This window comes from Colias eurytheme, chromosome 29, assembly GCF_061535395.1.
Source record: "Colias eurytheme isolate Ceu_HAF_F1 chromosome 29, ilColEury1 Martin Lab GWU primary, whole genome shotgun sequence".
NCBI lineage: Eukaryota > Metazoa > Arthropoda > Insecta > Lepidoptera > Pieridae > Colias > Colias eurytheme.
This window is the reverse complement of record NC_143008.1, coordinates 5,659,944-5,678,444: the sequence shown is the minus strand read 5'-3', so window position 1 is coordinate 5,678,444 and position 18,501 is coordinate 5,659,944. Positions and strand designations below refer to the sequence as shown.

General features: G+C 35.2%; 1 protein-coding gene across 1 annotated transcript in view; it reads left to right on the top strand.

Annotated features, from left to right (window-relative positions):
- The window catches only part of LOC149896286 (1-phosphatidylinositol 4,5-bisphosphate phosphodiesterase epsilon-1-like), a 90,137-nt gene that overhangs the window by 68,754 nt on the left and 2,882 nt on the right, over positions 1-18,501 (top strand). Inside the window, exons 22-38 of the mRNA XM_090118192.1 lie at positions 424-554; positions 853-946; positions 2,349-2,444; positions 5,881-5,984; positions 6,675-6,817; positions 7,406-7,593; positions 8,035-8,154; positions 8,609-8,784; positions 9,086-9,277; positions 10,483-10,702; positions 11,873-11,997; positions 12,689-12,896; positions 13,465-13,676; positions 15,112-15,241; positions 15,830-15,906; positions 16,568-16,664; positions 17,378-17,498. Of these exons, the coding sequence (XP_089974318.1) occupies positions 424-554; positions 853-946; positions 2,349-2,444; positions 5,881-5,984; positions 6,675-6,817; positions 7,406-7,593; positions 8,035-8,154; positions 8,609-8,784; positions 9,086-9,277; positions 10,483-10,702; positions 11,873-11,997; positions 12,689-12,896; positions 13,465-13,676; positions 15,112-15,241; positions 15,830-15,906; positions 16,568-16,664; positions 17,378-17,498 (2,434 nt within the window). The remainder of the gene's footprint in view (positions 1-423; positions 555-852; positions 947-2,348; positions 2,445-5,880; positions 5,985-6,674; positions 6,818-7,405; positions 7,594-8,034; positions 8,155-8,608; positions 8,785-9,085; positions 9,278-10,482; positions 10,703-11,872; positions 11,998-12,688; positions 12,897-13,464; positions 13,677-15,111; positions 15,242-15,829; positions 15,907-16,567; positions 16,665-17,377; positions 17,499-18,501) is intronic.

Genomic DNA, 18,501 nt, shown 5'->3' with positions numbered 1-18,501 from the left:
TGAAATACAATTTTAAGGCATCTGTATTTTTCTTAACTGCCACAGGAAATCGAAAACCAGTCAATTTCCTATTTTTATTCTGATATTAGAAAAGGTTTTGAAGATCAATACTAGATTTATTTTTGTTTGTGTTTTCAATGATAAAATATATAATAAAATAGCTCTCCAGACGCATTTCAAAAGAAGATAATTAATGTATTCTTTCTCAAATCAAATCTTTTTATCAAATTTCATCCATATCGGTTCAGTGGTCTAAGCCTGAAGACAGACACCGCACACCCAGAAATGCGTTGCGCGTTAAATTATTTTATAACATTAGTAGATTTTAGGACTTAAAGCTGTATCTTTCTAAAATATTTTTCCATAAATTGTACACTTTTCTTCTTACTTTCACAGAATATTATATTTACTTCTCTTTTCCAGGTATTGCTCACGGGCTGTAGATGCGTGGAACTCGACTGCTGGGACGGGGACGACGGCAACCCAGTTATATACCATGGGCACACGTTCACCACGAAAATACCGTTTCGGAGGGTGGTTGAAACTATTGCTAGGTACCTAAAACTAGTTAGGAGACTACATAGTGTAAAAAAAAATGTTATCCGCTGCCCATCCCTAAATATCTTTGAACCTATGCAACGAATTTTGGTGATATTTTTTTTATAGATAGGTATCTAAGGTCATTCAGGATGAAATTTTGTTAACTGTACATTTATCTTATAGTAACGCGAGCGAAGCTGCGGGGAACAGCTAGTTTTAAATACATTTCTGCATTTACTCTCATACAAAGCGTATTAGAGTATACCTACTTTCATTCATTCAATAATTAGTATACGATTTATTATTTTTTAGGAGTGCATTCGTCACATCACCTTATCCACTTATATTGAGTATAGAGAACCACTGCAGTTTACCACAACAGCAAGTCATGGCTAGCACATTTGAGGTCAGTTGTTATTTATAAATAAATATTATGATAAACGACTACAATTTTTTTTACAAAAATTACAAAAAAACAGGGTAGTTGTCGAAAGATTTCGACACATTCGACACATTTTTTTATGTTATAATTTACATTATGATCAAAATGTATTATTTAGTAAGCACTTGTAATCCAGTCTGTAGGTATTTATGCTCTACAAAAGGTGGCGTAGAAAATGTTTTGAAACGATATTGTTTAGGTATGAAAGGTTAATAAAAATCCAAGTTTTCGACCTTGACGGACCCAGGCGCTAGCCGCCATCTTGAAATAAAGGTGCTAAAATTAGGTATATTTTAAATAACTTCTCAATTGTTTACTAAATCACAAAAGTGTCTATGAGGGGTTCAAAGAAGACAAAATTACCTACATTTTTTTCATACATGATTATTCTGTAAGTCTTAAAGGTAAAAAGTTACAAGCGACGGAAATAATAATATTTACAGAAATCATTTATAATTTTAATTTTGTTTAAAAATTGTACAGCTATCATTTTTTAATTCTCTTTGATGGCCCGGGCTGGTTAATGGTGGCTTCTTCATTATCGTCGCTGAAATTTTCTGTTTCATTGTCTGTATTTTTAGTTTCCAACCATGAAATTTCGTCATCATGACCAGAAGAAATCGAAGACGCTGGAGCACGCTTTCTAGTAACTTTTTACGGAGGGGACATGGATAAGGAATCCTTAGAAGATATCCGATATGAACGATTCGTAAAGTTATCAAGAAAAAGTAAATTTAATCGACGAAATTTCATGGTTGGAAACTAAAAATACAGACAATGAAACAGAAAATTTCAGCGACGATAATGAAGAAGCCACCATTAACCAGCCCAGGCCATCAAAAGAATAAAAAAAGATTGCTGCACAATTTTTAAACAAAATTAAAACTATATGATTTCTGTAAATATTATTATTTCCGTCGGTTGTAACTTTTTACCTTTAAGACTTACAGAATAATCATGTATGAAAAAAATGTAGGTAATCTTGTCTTCTTTGAACCCCTCATAGACACTTTTGTGATTTAGTAAACAATTGAGAAGTTATTTAAAATATACCTAATTTTAGCACCTTTAATTCAAGATGGCGGCTAGCGCCTGGGTCCGTCAAGGTCGAAAACTTGGATTTTTATTAACCTTTCATACCTAAACAATATTGTTTCAAAACATTTTCTACGCCACCTTTTGTAGAGCAGAGGCTTTTACATTTCCCCACAGACTGGACTATTGCTGACGCATCTAGTTATTACATAGGGGTACTTCTAGGAGTCTAGAACATGTTTGACGATCCCGGAACTACAAAGACGACAAATAATTGTTATAACGGTCTACGTGTTATGTCATTTACTCTACTAGTTCTCTCTTCATCCAGGCAGTGTTTGGAGACCAATTGGTAACATCTTTTCTATTCGATGTTGATTATACGGATGAGCCGAGACTACCCAGCCCGGAGCAACTAAAATTTAAGGTAGGTAATACCTATGGTAATACTCAAGGTAATACTCTTGGTAATACATACTTCATACCATAGACTATAGAGGTTATAAATGTGGTTCAAAAATGGATTCGTTTCTAATCTCCCAAATTATTATTTATAATTAATGCTTTGATATATTTTGTAACCTGTGATCTAATCATATATTTAGCATGAAAGTTAAGAATTTTGTCTATTCACTCGATTTTACGATGACGGCACTTTTTTTTTCATTTCTATTTGCGATGGTAATTGTCTAATGTCTACGCCACGCCATTTCGTTGAAGTTTGAGTATTTTTCGCGGGAAACAAAATATTTTTAGTGTAAGTAACAAAAAAAAAACAATCCTTGTTAATTGCTCCGAGCTGCTGCCTGCTACCCTTTAACTCTACCCAGTGCCCAGTTACCAGTTACTTGCTCAGTGGTACCCAGTAAACACTTGTCTCTTAGTTAAGAGTTCATTTTTTTGAACGACTTGAACGCGCTAATATCCGAAAAAAGTCGAAACCTTGTCGTATGAGTAGGTATCATATTTCTTTAATTATCATACCATGTCAAATGTTATGCTATCGTTGAAAATGCTACAAAGAATAAACAAGAATGTCGAAAAATAATCACAGATGCATATTTTGTCCATGTTTAAACTGAAGAATTAAAAAAATATATATATTTATATCCATAGTACATGCAAACTACACTAAATAGATTAAATTTTATTATGTGGTTACTTGGTTAGGCTTATTCATTTGGTAATGTAACTAAATTATCTCAATTAAATTTCATACTGTAATGTTACATTGCACTTTTTTAGATCAAATTTTGATATAGTTTTAAAAATCTATACTAATATTATAAAGCTGGAGTTTGTTTGTTTGAACGCGCTAATCTCAGTTACTACTGGTCCGATTTGAAAAATTCTTTCGGTGTTAGATAGCCCATTTATCGAGAAAGGCTATAGGCTATATATCATCACGCTAAGACCAACAGAAGCGGAGCAATGCGGGTCAAACCGCGGGGAACAGCTGGTTTATTATATAAAATAATAGTCTATTATTATAAGTATAAACAAATGTTATTTTTTCCATCCCTTTAACATATTACCACTATAATGAGTAAAAAGTTACTTAGGTTCCTAGTAATGAAAATGTACTTGTATCAAAAATATGTTTAATAGTGTGAGAAATCATAATTTGATGATAACACAGAACACTTATAATAAAATCAAAACAGCCCTCCATCTTCTGCAATACAAGATTTACACCTTTTAACGATATCCTCTCTCATTTTGGTCATAATATCACCTTCTAATGCTAATTCCTGAACTTCTTCAAAGGCTTCACTAATCTTATCTTGCAATTTATCCAAAGTCATAGTTTCAACGTCATGATCATTGTCATAAACACGTTCCGTAATGAGTTCCCAAAGGAAGAAATTGACTGGTGAGAGATCAGGCGACTGTGTCGGCCATCTGACAGGTCCGTTTGTGCCAATCCAGCGATCCTCAAACAATTCCGTTAGACGTTCTTTAACTTTATTCATTTCTTCCTCTGTCTCATTTAAATGGAACCAGAAATTGCCGTGTTCAGTCAGCGGCCGTTTATCTATGAAGTCTGACACAGAACGATTAATTATTTTAAGACATTTCATCTCGCTGAGGTCACGTTCGTAAAAAATTGGGCCGATTATATCGTCTCCACAAATACCGGCCCACACGTTGATTGTGTTACCACGTTTCGATTTCCAGTATGATGTCCCGTGACGGTTTATCATGCCTGAAAATGTAAAAGTAGATTCGTCCGTCCAAATGATATTACTTGTGAAGGTTGCGTCTCTATCCAGTTTGCTCATTAACCATTCACAATATGCTTTTCTAACTGGCATATTTTCGTCTGATATTTGTAGTGGCTGCTTTTTTATGTACTTAAATTTGTTACTCTCTGATAACAATCTCTGCAAAGCATTTGGCGGTTTATCCAATTTATTTGACGCCATACGCAAACTAGCGGTAGGGTTGCGCGCGAAATAATCAAAGACTCTCTCCTTAAAACGTTCCTCCTTGGATAATTTGCTTGAAGATGTAGATAAATAACTCCCTAATTTTGGAATTATAAGTCCGTTTTCACGCAATCTTTGTATTACACTCATAATCGTGGTTGTAGAGGGGCAATTTCGTTTTGGATATCTCTCGGCATATGTTTTAACTGTCTGTCTAGTATTGTATTGACACTCACCATACAGGAGAATCATGTCCACGTATTCTGAAGCCGTATATATCATCTTACAATGCTTTAAAATTAATTTATAACAGATTACAGAATAAAATAAATACAAAATTGTGTTTGTAATTTGTATTTTATTTCAAAATGCCATTGACAAATGACAAGTAATCTGACATCACACAGCCGAGTCACACAGAGTATATAAGTTTTAAAAAATGATGCTGTGGCTGTGGCTTTAATGCAGACATAGATTAAAAAAAAAACTAATCATTATAATATTAATAATGATTAGTTTTTTTTAGGCTCAAAAGATGAGATAGTAGGGGAGCCCAAGAGGGGATTTTGGGATTTACTCGAGCGCGTCAGATTACTATAAGGGACGGTACCTTAGCTATTCATTAGTACCTCTAGTCAATATGAGCAGTTATGGTTGGTGGGTGCGCTCAGGGGCCCCGCTGGAAAATTTGAATAATCCATAATTCCCTATGGTTGAGCTCGAATCGTCAGATTAGCGAAATGGGGACTTCTTATATTGTAATTAACCCCCCCATATATTAATCTGACGCGCTCGAATAATATTACTTTAATTTTTTACCCTTTCTTCATAGCGATTAAATCGCCACTTAAATCGTCAGATTAACGTATACTTTTTTTCAGTGACGTCCTGGAGCATGCAAAATATCAATATCTAACGCGCTTGAGTATTTCCAAGCCAATTTTTTTCTTTTTTAAATTAAAAAAAATCAAAAAACCCTTCCCCACCGCTAAAAGTGAAAACATTATAGGACCTTTTTTTCTCGCTATGGTCTAATCTACCAATTCTAATAGGTTCCCGTGACGCTCGAGTAAATCCACATTTAGCATCCTGGGCTCCCCTACTAAGAGTTAAGTGGAGTTAAAATACCACATAAAATACGAAATAGAATTTTTAGAGTAGACTTTACTTTTGTGAATATGATGTTGTGTAAGTATTTTATATTGTATTTTACAATTATTAGTGCAATAAAAATAAAAATGAAAGCAAAAAATTTCTCTGGACTCAGCTAGAGGTGGCGCGAACGCGAACACCCTGTACAAAGACTTTGAACATTACTGTTATGTAATAAGGTGCTTATTTCAATGAATGTTTACTAACTCCGCTTGGACGTTTTTTACCTTTTCATACGCGATTTGGAGTCTAGTATACTTCATAGTTGTAATTTACTTTCAGGTACTGATAAAAAATAAGAAGTTATTGCCGGTGGAGTCAAGTCCAACTATAGGCTTGACTGGCGCGACGTCCGTCCAAGGTGGGGCACTTTCTTCCACATTCAGGTGAGAAACAGTTATAATCGAGTTTAAAAAAATATTGACGATTCTTTTTGTTATGATCTATACATAAATAAAATCGTAGGAAAGTTAAAACTGTACATTGAATGTTATTGAAGTGAAACTTCTTTACGTCATAGAGTAAGGCGACGATTTTGATTTTGATCTTTAAATCTTGCCAAAGAAGTTTCACTTCTGACACGTGTGCTCGGCACACTCGCCTTTTTTAAGAATACTTGGAGCATGATGTACAATCGATATAGACCCCAAAATATAGTTAAAAATTTTTTTGTCTGTTTATCTGTGTGTATGTTCGGGTTAAACTCTAAAAAGTAATTTATGGATTTACTTCAAATTTTGTATGAATATTGAATACTTACTAACATGTCGGATCAACATAGTCTATACTGATATTATAAAGCTGAAGAGTTTGTTTGTTTGAACGCGCTAATCTCAAGAACTACTGGTCCGATTTTAAAAATTCCTTCGGTGTTAGATAGCCTATTTATCGAGGAAAGCTACAGGCTATATATCAACACGCTAAGAAGAGTAGCGGAGCCACCTGGGTGAAACCGCGGAGCGCAGCTAGTATAGGCTATATTATGTCATTACGCTAAGACCAATAAGAGCAATGCGGGTAACGCGGGGCACAGCTAGTAGATAATACAATACAATTCTAGATATTATTATATCCAGAGCTAACGGCCTACGGCAGACCAGCTCGTCTTTACCTGAAGCTTCAAATAGGAACAGCTCCATAATGTCCAACCAGTCAGCTGGTTCTTCCATCACCGAGTACCTCTCTGATGAGGACTATGATGAAGATGATGAATTTGAAGGTAATTGTGAGCAAAATAGATGTATATATATATATAGGTAATATATAGGTGGTTCAGTTAAGAGAGAGAGAGAGAGAGAGATTTTGTGGCGTGACGTCATAGCACAGATATTTAGTTACAGTTCGATTCAAACTTAATGGCGGTTCGGAAGTTAGGTGCAGGTGCGAGTGCGGGCGCACAGGTGCAGGTCGCTTAACGTCCCGCTAATACCTAAAATTGTTTTGAATCGTACCTACTTTATGTTATTAGTCATAGTTTCATTCAATCCAATGAATGATCAATCGAATTTAATTTAATACAATGATTGATCTTATTGAAAAAAAATACGTTTTCATCTCGTAGTTAGTTGGAAGTTTTCAACCGACTTGAAAAAAAGAGGCGGTATTACAATTTGACTTAGAATTTGTTACCTCAGATTAACCCAACCGATTTTGATGATTCTTTTTTTTTATATGTATATAAAACCTGAAGCCTCCCGATGTAGTCTTATTTAAAACAACAGCAAGTTTATTAGTCAATTTGAAAGCGGTTTATTTTTTTGTCAAAAGTAATTATATACGGTTTAAATTTTCCAATATTCGGTTCAAGAAAAAGAGTTGCACAAGATACTCAACGCAATGGAGGACAAGGCGGGTCGGACGTCTCTCTCTCTCTACCAGAGCTTCCGTAGGAGTGAGGGAGACGGCGATACCACTGGCAGTATGAAACACGCGGCCAATAGGAAACGTAGCAACCAGATTGCGAGGGAACTTAGCGATATGGTCACTTATGTTCAAGTAAGTATACCCCAAATGCACATATTATACTGAAATATTTATAAGAATAATTATTTATTTACCATCGGTTCGGGCAGTTTCTACAGAGAAGTGCAGGCAATAAACTCTGTATTTGCTCTTTAGAATTCCATACCCAAAGGATAAAATCGGGACCCTATTGTTGTCTGGTCTGTCACCAGGCTATAACTTAAGAACCATGATAGGAAATTTTCAGAGATGATGTATTTCTGTTGCCAACATAACAACAATTATTAATAAAAAAATAAAGTTAAGCAACGATTAGCACGGTCATACATTGGATGGGTGACTGTTGTATCAGTTGCCCTTTACTTCGGTGTCGCGAGTCCGATTTGCACTTGTTCCATTTATAAAAAAACTATCGAATAGTGTTAATTTTGTTACCAACGGGGTGTTTCTTCAACATTATCTTTTTTATTTCAGGCAATAAAATTCCGCGGTCTAAGCCCTTTATCCCCGCGAAGTTCTATGAAACAGCCGAGCACGGTGAAGGAAACTGCACCTACGTGTAGTAGCTTTGAATCCTCTGAGAGCAGTGATAGTGCTGGCACGGTAAGTTTATCATCATCATCATCATCGTCTTCATCATCTTTAGAGTCATCACCACCCGTATCGTTCGTATATTGATAAAGTTGTTCGTTAATTAGATATTTTGTATTTTTTATATTTTCTTTCCTTTAATTAATAAAAAAACTGAAAAAAACTATCAAGGATAGATATAGCTGCAAAAGGCCCTTCATCCTTTTGCAGCTATGTATATCTATCACTTTCTTTTTTATTAATTGGCAAAAAATGTTCCGACATGCAATTTTTTCTGTCATCTTTGTTTTCCGCTTTAATATGGATTAAGTGCAATTTAATTCAATTTTTCATATTTGCATGCTTAATAAGCGAAATGGATTATTATATTTTTTAACATCTTGCTGTACCATGTTTTAGCAAATAAATATTTTTTTATTTAATTTTATTTTTAATATAATATTTAACAATATTCCAGCAACTACTAGGCGGCCAGCACACCAGAGGCAGATGTCTCAACACACCAGCAGTTCACCACCCGTGTTACAGATGTTCATCTGTCAACGAAGCGATAGCCAAGAAAATTTGCAGGAAACACCCCCTCGCTATAATAGCGCACACTGAAACGCAGCTCGTGCGTACATATCCGGCTGGGTGAGTCTTTGTTTTTATGTTTGTTTTATTTGATTTAATTGAGATGAAAGGATGGATAAAAGTTTATTGAGATATTTATTATTTATTGAGTTCTGAAATATCTTGTTGTACTAACTTAAAAGTTTTCAATCAACCACTTGCTAATTATCCAATGGTAAACTAAATAAGAAATTAATTAAGTGACCTACACATGCACACATCCACTCCCAAACTTATTAAATCGAATATAATTCCAGTCGGAGGATACTCACACATTCATCAACTCATTCATTCACTCACTCGCTAACTCACTCACTCACAGGCTCCGGATAGACTCGTCAAACTTCGACCCAGTGCTATTCTGGTCGTGTGGAGTACAATTAGTAGCGCTCAACTATCAAACAGAAGACGCAGCTATGGCGGTTAACGCGGCGATGTTTGAAAGTAATGGATGTCTTGGGTACGTTCGCAGACCGAGGGTCATGTGGGATCCAGCGCATATTGCGTATAGACGGTGAGTTTTATGTTAATAATAATAATAAAAAATTTATTGTCATAATAATACAGGTAAAAAAATGAATCCTTCGGCTCCCGAACTAGTTTAAACCCTTATTACACTACCCGATATCAAGGGCCCTGCATCTAGGGTGGGCGTGTACCCTAGTTAGTGCGGCGCTTATTACACTTCTCTGCGAATTGGGCCCTAACTCAGTTTATATGCGAATGTCTAGAGAGATAAACGTATTGTTGCATTATACATTATGCCGCCGTCAGTATCGAAACTTCAAAAAGTTGCTGTAGCAGTGGCAACCGTTGACGCAATAACAAATATTAAAAAAAGAAGAGAAAGATCTGGGTGAAAGAGTATTTGCGGTTATGTGAAAAGCTTTCAAATATGCAAATACTAAGCGTGCTTGAACTGGGAGTTTTAATGAATTAATTAGAGTAGGTGCAGAACAATTTGAACACTTGTTGAGTTTTAAAACAATGAAATAAACAATTGATTTAAACAATTTATTTATTTGTTAACATGGCGGTGTGATCACAAACATTTGGAACTTCCCTTTTAAGTTATATAAACCTGTAGTAGGGAAGTTTGGTGACACCTTACATACAAAAGCAGCCACTCCACGCACTAGTCGCGCGGCAACTGAGCTCCCTAACCGCCCTAAACGTTATTACATCACCCAATCTGCAGGGCGCTTAGGGAGCTAGGCAGATCGGGCAGACCCGATCGCCCTAAATCGGGACACTAACTCCCTAAGTCTTATTACACCACTCTTAGTTAGGGTTAGGGTCCCTAAAAATTGGGTGGTCTAATAAGCCTTTTAATACTGTGTCTAAACCAGAGGCTTTTATCTATTGATCTATGATATCTCTGAACTAAACTAAAAGCAACAACAGTAATAAAAAGGTAAGTTAAATTATTACAAAATCGCATTTGTGTATCATTGTGATTCATACTGTGTGAAACATATGTTATCTTTATCGGTAGAAAAGTCTAAATTAATTAAAAAACAAACTTATATTCACCTTTAAACCTATGATTAATAATGCGATGGGATTCAAATTGAACCTACAATTATTTATGTGTCCATTCTGCTACCTTGCATACAATGAATTCATTTAAAAATCTAGTTAACTCCTTCTCTCCTGATAAAATAACAAAGAAATTCAACAATGAACTTGAAGGACTTATAAAATAAATTAAAATTTCAGCTTCAATCCCATGGACAAAGAGTTTGATGGGATCCACGCTGCCCACCTCACGCTGGCCGTTATATCTGGGCAATATGTCGCTGAAAACGTGTATTCGTTCTACAACGCATATGTAGAAGTTGAAGTGCTCGGTGTTCCAGCTGATTGTAGGAAGATAAAGACGAAAGTGGCCAGACGGAACGCGTTGAATCCCATATGGAATGAAACGTTTAATTTTAAGGTGGGATTAATTTATTTATTACACTTTATTTTAGTATAGTATATAAACAATATGGTACCAAAAAGATGTAGCACAATTGGCGGCCTTATCACTAATCGGTGATCTCTGCCAGGTCAAATTTCAACCACGGGGAGAAATGTAAAAAACATTTACTTAATGAAGACCATTTAGTATAAAATGTTAATTTTTTTTTAGTTAAGCTGAATTTAGAAAAATAACAAAAAATTTCGTAGTAGGCATTTTTTGTATTGGAATAAAAAAGAAATCCTAGTTGTGTAGATATGACTGAGGTCGCAAGGAATATTCATTTGTTCCCAACGAGTAACACCCTCAAATGTCACACTGTTACTCGATGGGAATGTTTTTAAGAAAAAATTCCCAACCAGTCACACTGTTACTCCATGGGAACTTTTTATTACTAATTTCCCAACCAGTCACACTGTTACTCGATGGGAACTTCTTATTAGTAATTTCCCAACCAGTCACAATATTACAGTAGTTAATGAAAAGAAGAATTAAATCGGTTTTTACTTTAAAAACATTTATTCGTCATATTGCTGGTGATTCTCCTTTGAACGTTTTATTCTTAAATAATTAAATAAAATTACAATACCTAAATACATACATACATACATAGACTCACGCCTGTATCCCCGAAGGGGTAGGCAGAGGTGTAATATTACACCCACATCTCGCCATCTATATTTAAGTCCCACGTAATAAGGGGGGGGAGATACCTAAATACAATCAGCTTTATATTTCAATTTTCAATGGATTGGAAATAATTGAGCATGTGGCGGGAAAATAATTTGAAACGCGTTAAATACATATAAGGCAAAACAATACTTTTAAATTAGCAAATGGCAGCCCTATCGCTACATAGATAAAGATATACTTAGCTATAGGGACTTTTTCTGTTATCTTTATTTATTTATAACACTTTATTGCACAAACAAAATTAGGACAAAAATAACATTAAAATACAAAAGTTATATAGAAACACCTCTTGTACAAACTATATATAAATATATAGTTTGTACAAGAGGTGGCCTTATTGCTAAGCAGCAATCTTTCTGTGTTCTGTGTCTTTCTGTGTTCATTTTTTTGTGTATTTTTTTTGTAATTGTGATTAATTTAAAACACAATAAAAATAAATAAACTTATTTTCAGGTGAACTTCCCAGAGCTGGCGTTCGTTAGATTCGAAGTGTATGACGCAGATACTAACTACATGCTCTCACAGCGTGTGATACCGCTGCTTTGCTTGCGGCCTGGATACCGACATGTGAGGTTACGGTGAGATATTGTTATTGTTTATCAATTTTTGAAGTGAAACTTATTTATCGGGGTTGGAAAAAAATTTAGTGTAACATTTTTTCATTACGCGTGACATTTTTCCGTTACGCGCCATCTTTTTCTTATCCCTACCAAGCATGATTCGTCGTATTTCTGTAAAGCTGCATATTATAGTAAATTTTTTTTTGAAAAATAGGTCTTAAAGAAGTTTCACTTCTTACGTGTGTACACTAGTACACGCACACATTTTTTTAAGTGAAACTACTTTAGGCGCGTAGAGAGTAAACTTTCAAGGTCGTCATGGCAATACCGTCAGGTCATCGTAAGGTGACAATTTTGGTATCTTTGAATCTTGCTAAAGAAGTTTCACTTCTGACACGTGTGCTCGGCACACACGCTCTTCTTTATGTAACTGTCTTATAAAAGTGGTTTGAAACGTCCAACTACCTCAAATATATTATTAAGTCTTTTAAAAAAGGTAGATACACGAGTCGATTGAATTTTTTTTGTTTGTTTCCTCATAATTTCAGAACTACCTCAGACTCGATTGGATGAAACGATTTTTATGGTACTTTGACAAAAAGATGAACCGTTCAGTGGAGTCCTATTTCCATTTGGTCAATTTGAACGCTTACTTTTTAAAAATATTTTTTTTGCATTTCAATTTAATCACACAAAGTTTTTATTTCAGCTCCCCAACGAACCAGCCACTCAACATGGCGTCCCTGCTTATATTCTCTCGCTGCACAGAAGAATTAGCCGGCGAAAGTTGTCGACTGGACATCGAACCCACTTCCCCCGCGCAAAGACGAAAGATACACTTTGTTGTCGTACACGCGGTTGTTATGAGCGAGCCGTACTCGATACTGAAGGTTACACACGATACTACTGCTAATGAGGTGAGTTGGTGAGTGAGTGAGTGAGTGAGTGAGTGTGTGAGTGATTTAATGAATAAAAGGAACGATACTGCAGGATATGCATGATGAGGTGAGTTAGTGTGATTTAAAATGAATAAATTGAGGAGCGGATTCATACTAAAAGATAAACATGAAACTACGGCTATTTCATATAGGCTAATGCATAATAGTTCTATTATAACTGCTGAAAGGGCCAAAGTTATAATAAAGAAATGAAACGGGTTTGTGAATCAATGAATGAATGAAATGAATACAAGTGGCTAATAAAATATATGAGTGTAATAAAATGTATTAATAGATATGAATGAATTAATATTTATTCAATTTATTTTACTTCGTTTAAAAGAATCTTTACAATCGTCATGTCAAGTTTCCATATTTCCAAGTTCAACTTATTTTTTAGTTGGAAACTAGATAGAGTTGAATAAATTCGGCAATGGCGTATAAAATTTTATAGATTAATTAAAGCCTTAGCAGCAGCTTTTATTAATTATTTAAAAAATTGTATAAATCCGAAAAAAACTAAAATGAAATTTTAAAACCCTTCCAGGCAATAGCGCAATGCCTCACAAAAGCTGGCGTATGCCGTTCAGCCAGGGGCAGTTATGTCCTCGTAGAAGAAGTGCCCTCCCGTGCCCCAACACAGCGGGTACTTGCCCCACACGAGAGGGTCCTGCGAGTGACGTCACGGCCCGGGGCAAGATTGGTGCTGAAGAGGGTCGGCGATGACCCCAGTAGTAGGGCCTGGTTGACTAGTATACGGTGAGTTTTAATTGAGAAAAAAAATTGGTTGTCTGTAAAGTCCGTTTACTGACGATAGTTGAACGTGACAACGTCCGATTGTGCTTCTTTGTCGCTCGTTCCGCGCTCTCGCTTGCACTTCAAGCCTTACATGGAACGCCTCAGAGCGAGGTAACGCCGCATGAGTCATGTTTTTTCGTGCGTGCAGCCGGCTCTATCGAATTATAAGACGTTGTCACGTCAAAAACGTACAAAATGGTGTTTGAAGTGAGAAAGTGCCCTCACTTGCCCCAACACAGCGGGTACTTGCCCCTTCAAAGTGCATCTAGAAGAAGTCTAATTGAATAAATAAATGTTTGAGTTTGATTGAGTCTGTTTGAGCACAGAATACATAATAGTAGCTAAACGCTACAGAACGGACACTCTCCGCCTCCCGCCAAAATTAAACACTTACCTCACCCCGCACGATCACGCTATAAATGAACGGACGATACGCAACGAAGATTGACAACATTAATCAAATTGACTTAAAGTAATTGTATTATTTTGGATTTGTGATTATCGTTTTTCGTTGAAAATGGTTAGATATTGTGCTGTTTACGGATGTATTTCATCAGAAAAACGTGAATTTCTGTACGCTAGTCACAAAGTATGTGCCAACTCTAAAGCGTTAACACACACATTTTCACTCTTTACAGTGTGACAGTCAAAACGATAATTTTTTGTGGAATGTCCGGGGTGTGACTATATATCAAATTTATTTCCTTGATTGCATTCGCAAAGGCCCTACCTATATTGATCGCTTACTATCAGGCCAACCTCCAGCTCAAACTGCTCAACTTAAAAATAATATTTAGAAATTATTCAAATAAAAGACTTTTAAACGGATTTTACGTTTCACGGGGAGACTGAGATGTTATTATCAACTACGGAGAAATAGGTGCAGGTAAGAAATAGCAATTTATGATTGACCGTTAAGACGAATAACATCTCAGTCTCCCCGTGACCACGCTCGCTGTAAAGTGTTCGAAACGTCGAGAAAATAATATAATGAATAAATCGCGTTTAAAATCCGTTTAAAAGTATTTAATTTCTAAATGTATAATACCCGCGTAAAATCAAACACTAGAAAATACTATAAAAATAATATTTTTTTAACCAAGTTCCTTCTCTATATATAGCCCATAACAGACAACAGGTTACCTAATCATTTTAGCTACATAAAGTTTTAAAGTGAAACTTTTATTACATCGTCTCAAACTTTTTGGTCTGTGTAGCGCATGTCGCGTGACGGTCGGCTGCCGAGTAGGTATAAAGCAGTGTTCGGAACCGTTCGAATAGTTTCACTTTTACCGTGGTTTCATAAAACCACACAACATTTTTTTTACTATAAACTACAATATTTTAATCGATTTAAAATTAGATTTATTTAAACCGGTTTTTAACTGCGTTCCAGGTCAACATCAGAAAAAACTCAATCCTTACCCTCCGATGAAGAATCACAAGAGGAAGCGAGGAAACCCGCGGACAGTTTCCTAGTGTGCGTTCATAATGTGTGCCATGAAATACCATATGCCATATTAAAGGTGAGTTAAAACATTTTGAATAAAAAAATATACTTATACTGGCCGAATTGATAACCTCCTCGTTTTTTTGAAGTCGGTTAAAAAAGTAAACAAACTCACTTACAAATACACTTTAGCCCCTCAGTAATCCTTAAATAGAATAAATATGAACATTCCTTCTCAGTCCTTAATCAGAAAAATGAATATAAGTCATTAATGATACCGCTATAATAAAGATAAAAAAATCTCCTTTGTTTGAAGTCGGTTAAAATAATAATTAAATAAATAAATAAAGTTTATTTGACTCAAAAAACAAAAGCACAAGGTGTATACAGATCTTATTTGCAGGTACATACATTTTTATTTTGTATGTACCTGCAAATAAGATCTGTATACACCTTGTGCTTTTGTTTTTTGGGTCAAATAAACTTTATTTATTTATTTAATTGTATTATAATATATAATTATAATATATAAAAAAATATAAATGTGATTAATAGTAATTAGCATAACTACTAGTCATATACTTACTCATGAAAAATGAAGTTTAGTTAGACCAGAAGAAAGTTACATTTTACTAATTTTTTTTTATTCATATATTTTTTGCAGGTCCCCCTTACAGCTACTGCGTCTTATGTTATTTATCAAGCATTGACTAAAGCGAGGTGTACTGATGATCCTAAGAGGTAAAATTTAATATTAAATTTAAAAAAAAGATTTATTTTTGTTATTTTAAAATAATATAATATTTATGTGTAAATAATCTCGTAAGGATATTTTATCGAAATCTGTTCAGCCTTTCGGGTAAAATTATGAAAACTTTTTTTCACAATTTTTGTTATGGTATAGTTAACTAGTTGATAATTTTAAGAAAGCAAAAACATAAAATAATAATTGAATGCTAATAATGTTGATAATGTAACTCAATCGCGTTAAAAAATTGGTCAAAGAAAAACACTGCCTACGTGTGTTTAGGCAGTGTTTTCTAATAAGCTTTACAATACTGAAAAAATTCGATCACTCAGCGGGACTCGAACCCGCATCCTTTCGCGCCAAACCGGGGCGGATGCCTGACCAACTCAGCCACTCGTGAGTCGTGACCCGCCAGAGCAATCGAATTATTCTATTCCTTCAGTTTTATGTGTCTAAGGTGTGATCGAATTTTTTCTATTCTTTATAAATTTATATATTTTTAATTTTATAAAGCATTTGAATGCCATAAAACGTAAAATATCAATTTCAATATTGAACATTACTGCTACGAAATAAGTTTTAATATTCGTTTGGGAGTCCTATTATTGTATTTTTTCATATTTTATTATAACATATTATATTATTGTTTTTCAGATTTGTCTTAGTAGAAGAATTAGAGTGGGGTGGTCGAGCGAATTCAGGCCCTCAACATAGAGCACTCGCTGACGATGAGATTGTGTATACTGCACAGGTAATCTATACTAATATTATAAATGCGAAAGTAACTCTGTCTGTCTGTCTGTTACTCAATCACGCCTTAACTACTGAACCAATTTGCATGAAATTTGGTATGGAGATATTTTGATACCCGAGAAAGGACATAGGCTACCTTTTATTGCGAAATATGTACCACGGGCGAAGCCGGGGCGGACCGCTAGTGTATAATATATTCTATACTAATATTATAAAGCTGAAGAGTTTGTTTGTTTGTTTGAACGCGCTAATCTCAGGAACTACTGGTCCGATTTGAAAAATTATTTCGGTGTTAGATAGCCCATTTATCGAGGAAGGCTATAGGCTATATATCATCACGCTAAGACCAACAGGAGTGGAGCAATGCGGGTGAAACCGCGGGGCACAGCTACTACAAAATATATTATGAAAAAATATTATGTTTAGTGGCTATCGCTAGGCACCGATGACTATTGTTGGCGGCCCGTTTGCGCTCACCTTATTTATTGAAACATATTATAAATCTTATCTTAATATATATAAATCTCGTGTCACAATGTTTGTCCTCAATGGACTCCTAAACCATTTAACCGATTATAATAAAATTCGCACACCATGTGCAGTTCGATCCAATTTGAGAGATAGGATAGTTTAATGTAGGTACCACGGGCGAAGCCGGGGCGGACCGCTACTATTATACTAAAAAATAATAGATTTTATTGTTTATTCCAGGCAAACTGGAAAACCCTAGGTCGTTTTGTTCTCCAAGAGCGAGGAGTTCCGCCCGCGAGACACAGAGCGGCCTTCGCGAGGATACAGCGCGGGCTTAGCATTACACGAGGGGCTATAGCAAGTGAGCATACATACATACATACATACACACATACCATTGAGATAATATTACTACTTATGGAGGAGACACCACGAACAAAATCTGTCATTTTTTTGCTCTAACTAAGTTTTAAAAATTATTATCTAGTTAGGTACTTACTGATGAAAAGTTATGTTAGTCACTTTTCCGTATTATTTGTATTATTTGTGCAATATCGTAACACACACGAAGGCATATTTGATGCGTTTCACTTTAAAACAAATAAAAAATGAGCGTGCAGTTAAGTCATATGGCTTATGTTGAGCGGAACATAAGTGATGTAGGCGGTGTCGTCTCCATATATAATACATACAGACATATTATAACCAAAAAATGGGCTAAAATCATTGAGTTACTATGTACCATCGCTACTACACTATTTGTAACACTAGATAGAGCCAATCGTCTCAAACTATATTTTTTTTGTTACATTGATTAGTTTTATTTGATAAGTTTATTCATATTTTTTTTTATAGTAAGATAAACAATTCAACACAGATTTTGTTCGTGGTGTCCTCTCTATAATAATACCTCAATGACTAAACTGTACTTTATAGGACGTCGAGTTGAGAGTCGTAAATTTGTTTGTGGTTAGCTATTGTCCTATGGAATCTAAATCTGAAATTTCATTTGACGGAAACTTTTAGTTTTTGAGTTACGACTTTTTTTTAATCGCAAAATTACTATAGAAATTAAAAAAAAAGACGTGTGGCACGCGGGGACTGCCGCGGTAAAGCTATTGCATGCTATGCCTTCAAGCCACACCTCCGCCCGTCGGAGTGGGGAGCGTGAGGTTTTTTCGTTACGGAATTTCTCGATTCGGTCCCCGCGCTCAAGGCCCGCGATAGAAGCTATGCAATAGCTTAATAAATAAATATTCAGGACAATTTTCACACACGGCACGATCTGATCCCATATTAAGCTTTCGCTTGTGTTATGGAAACCAGATGGCTGATAAACATAACTACATATATAATTTTTAAAT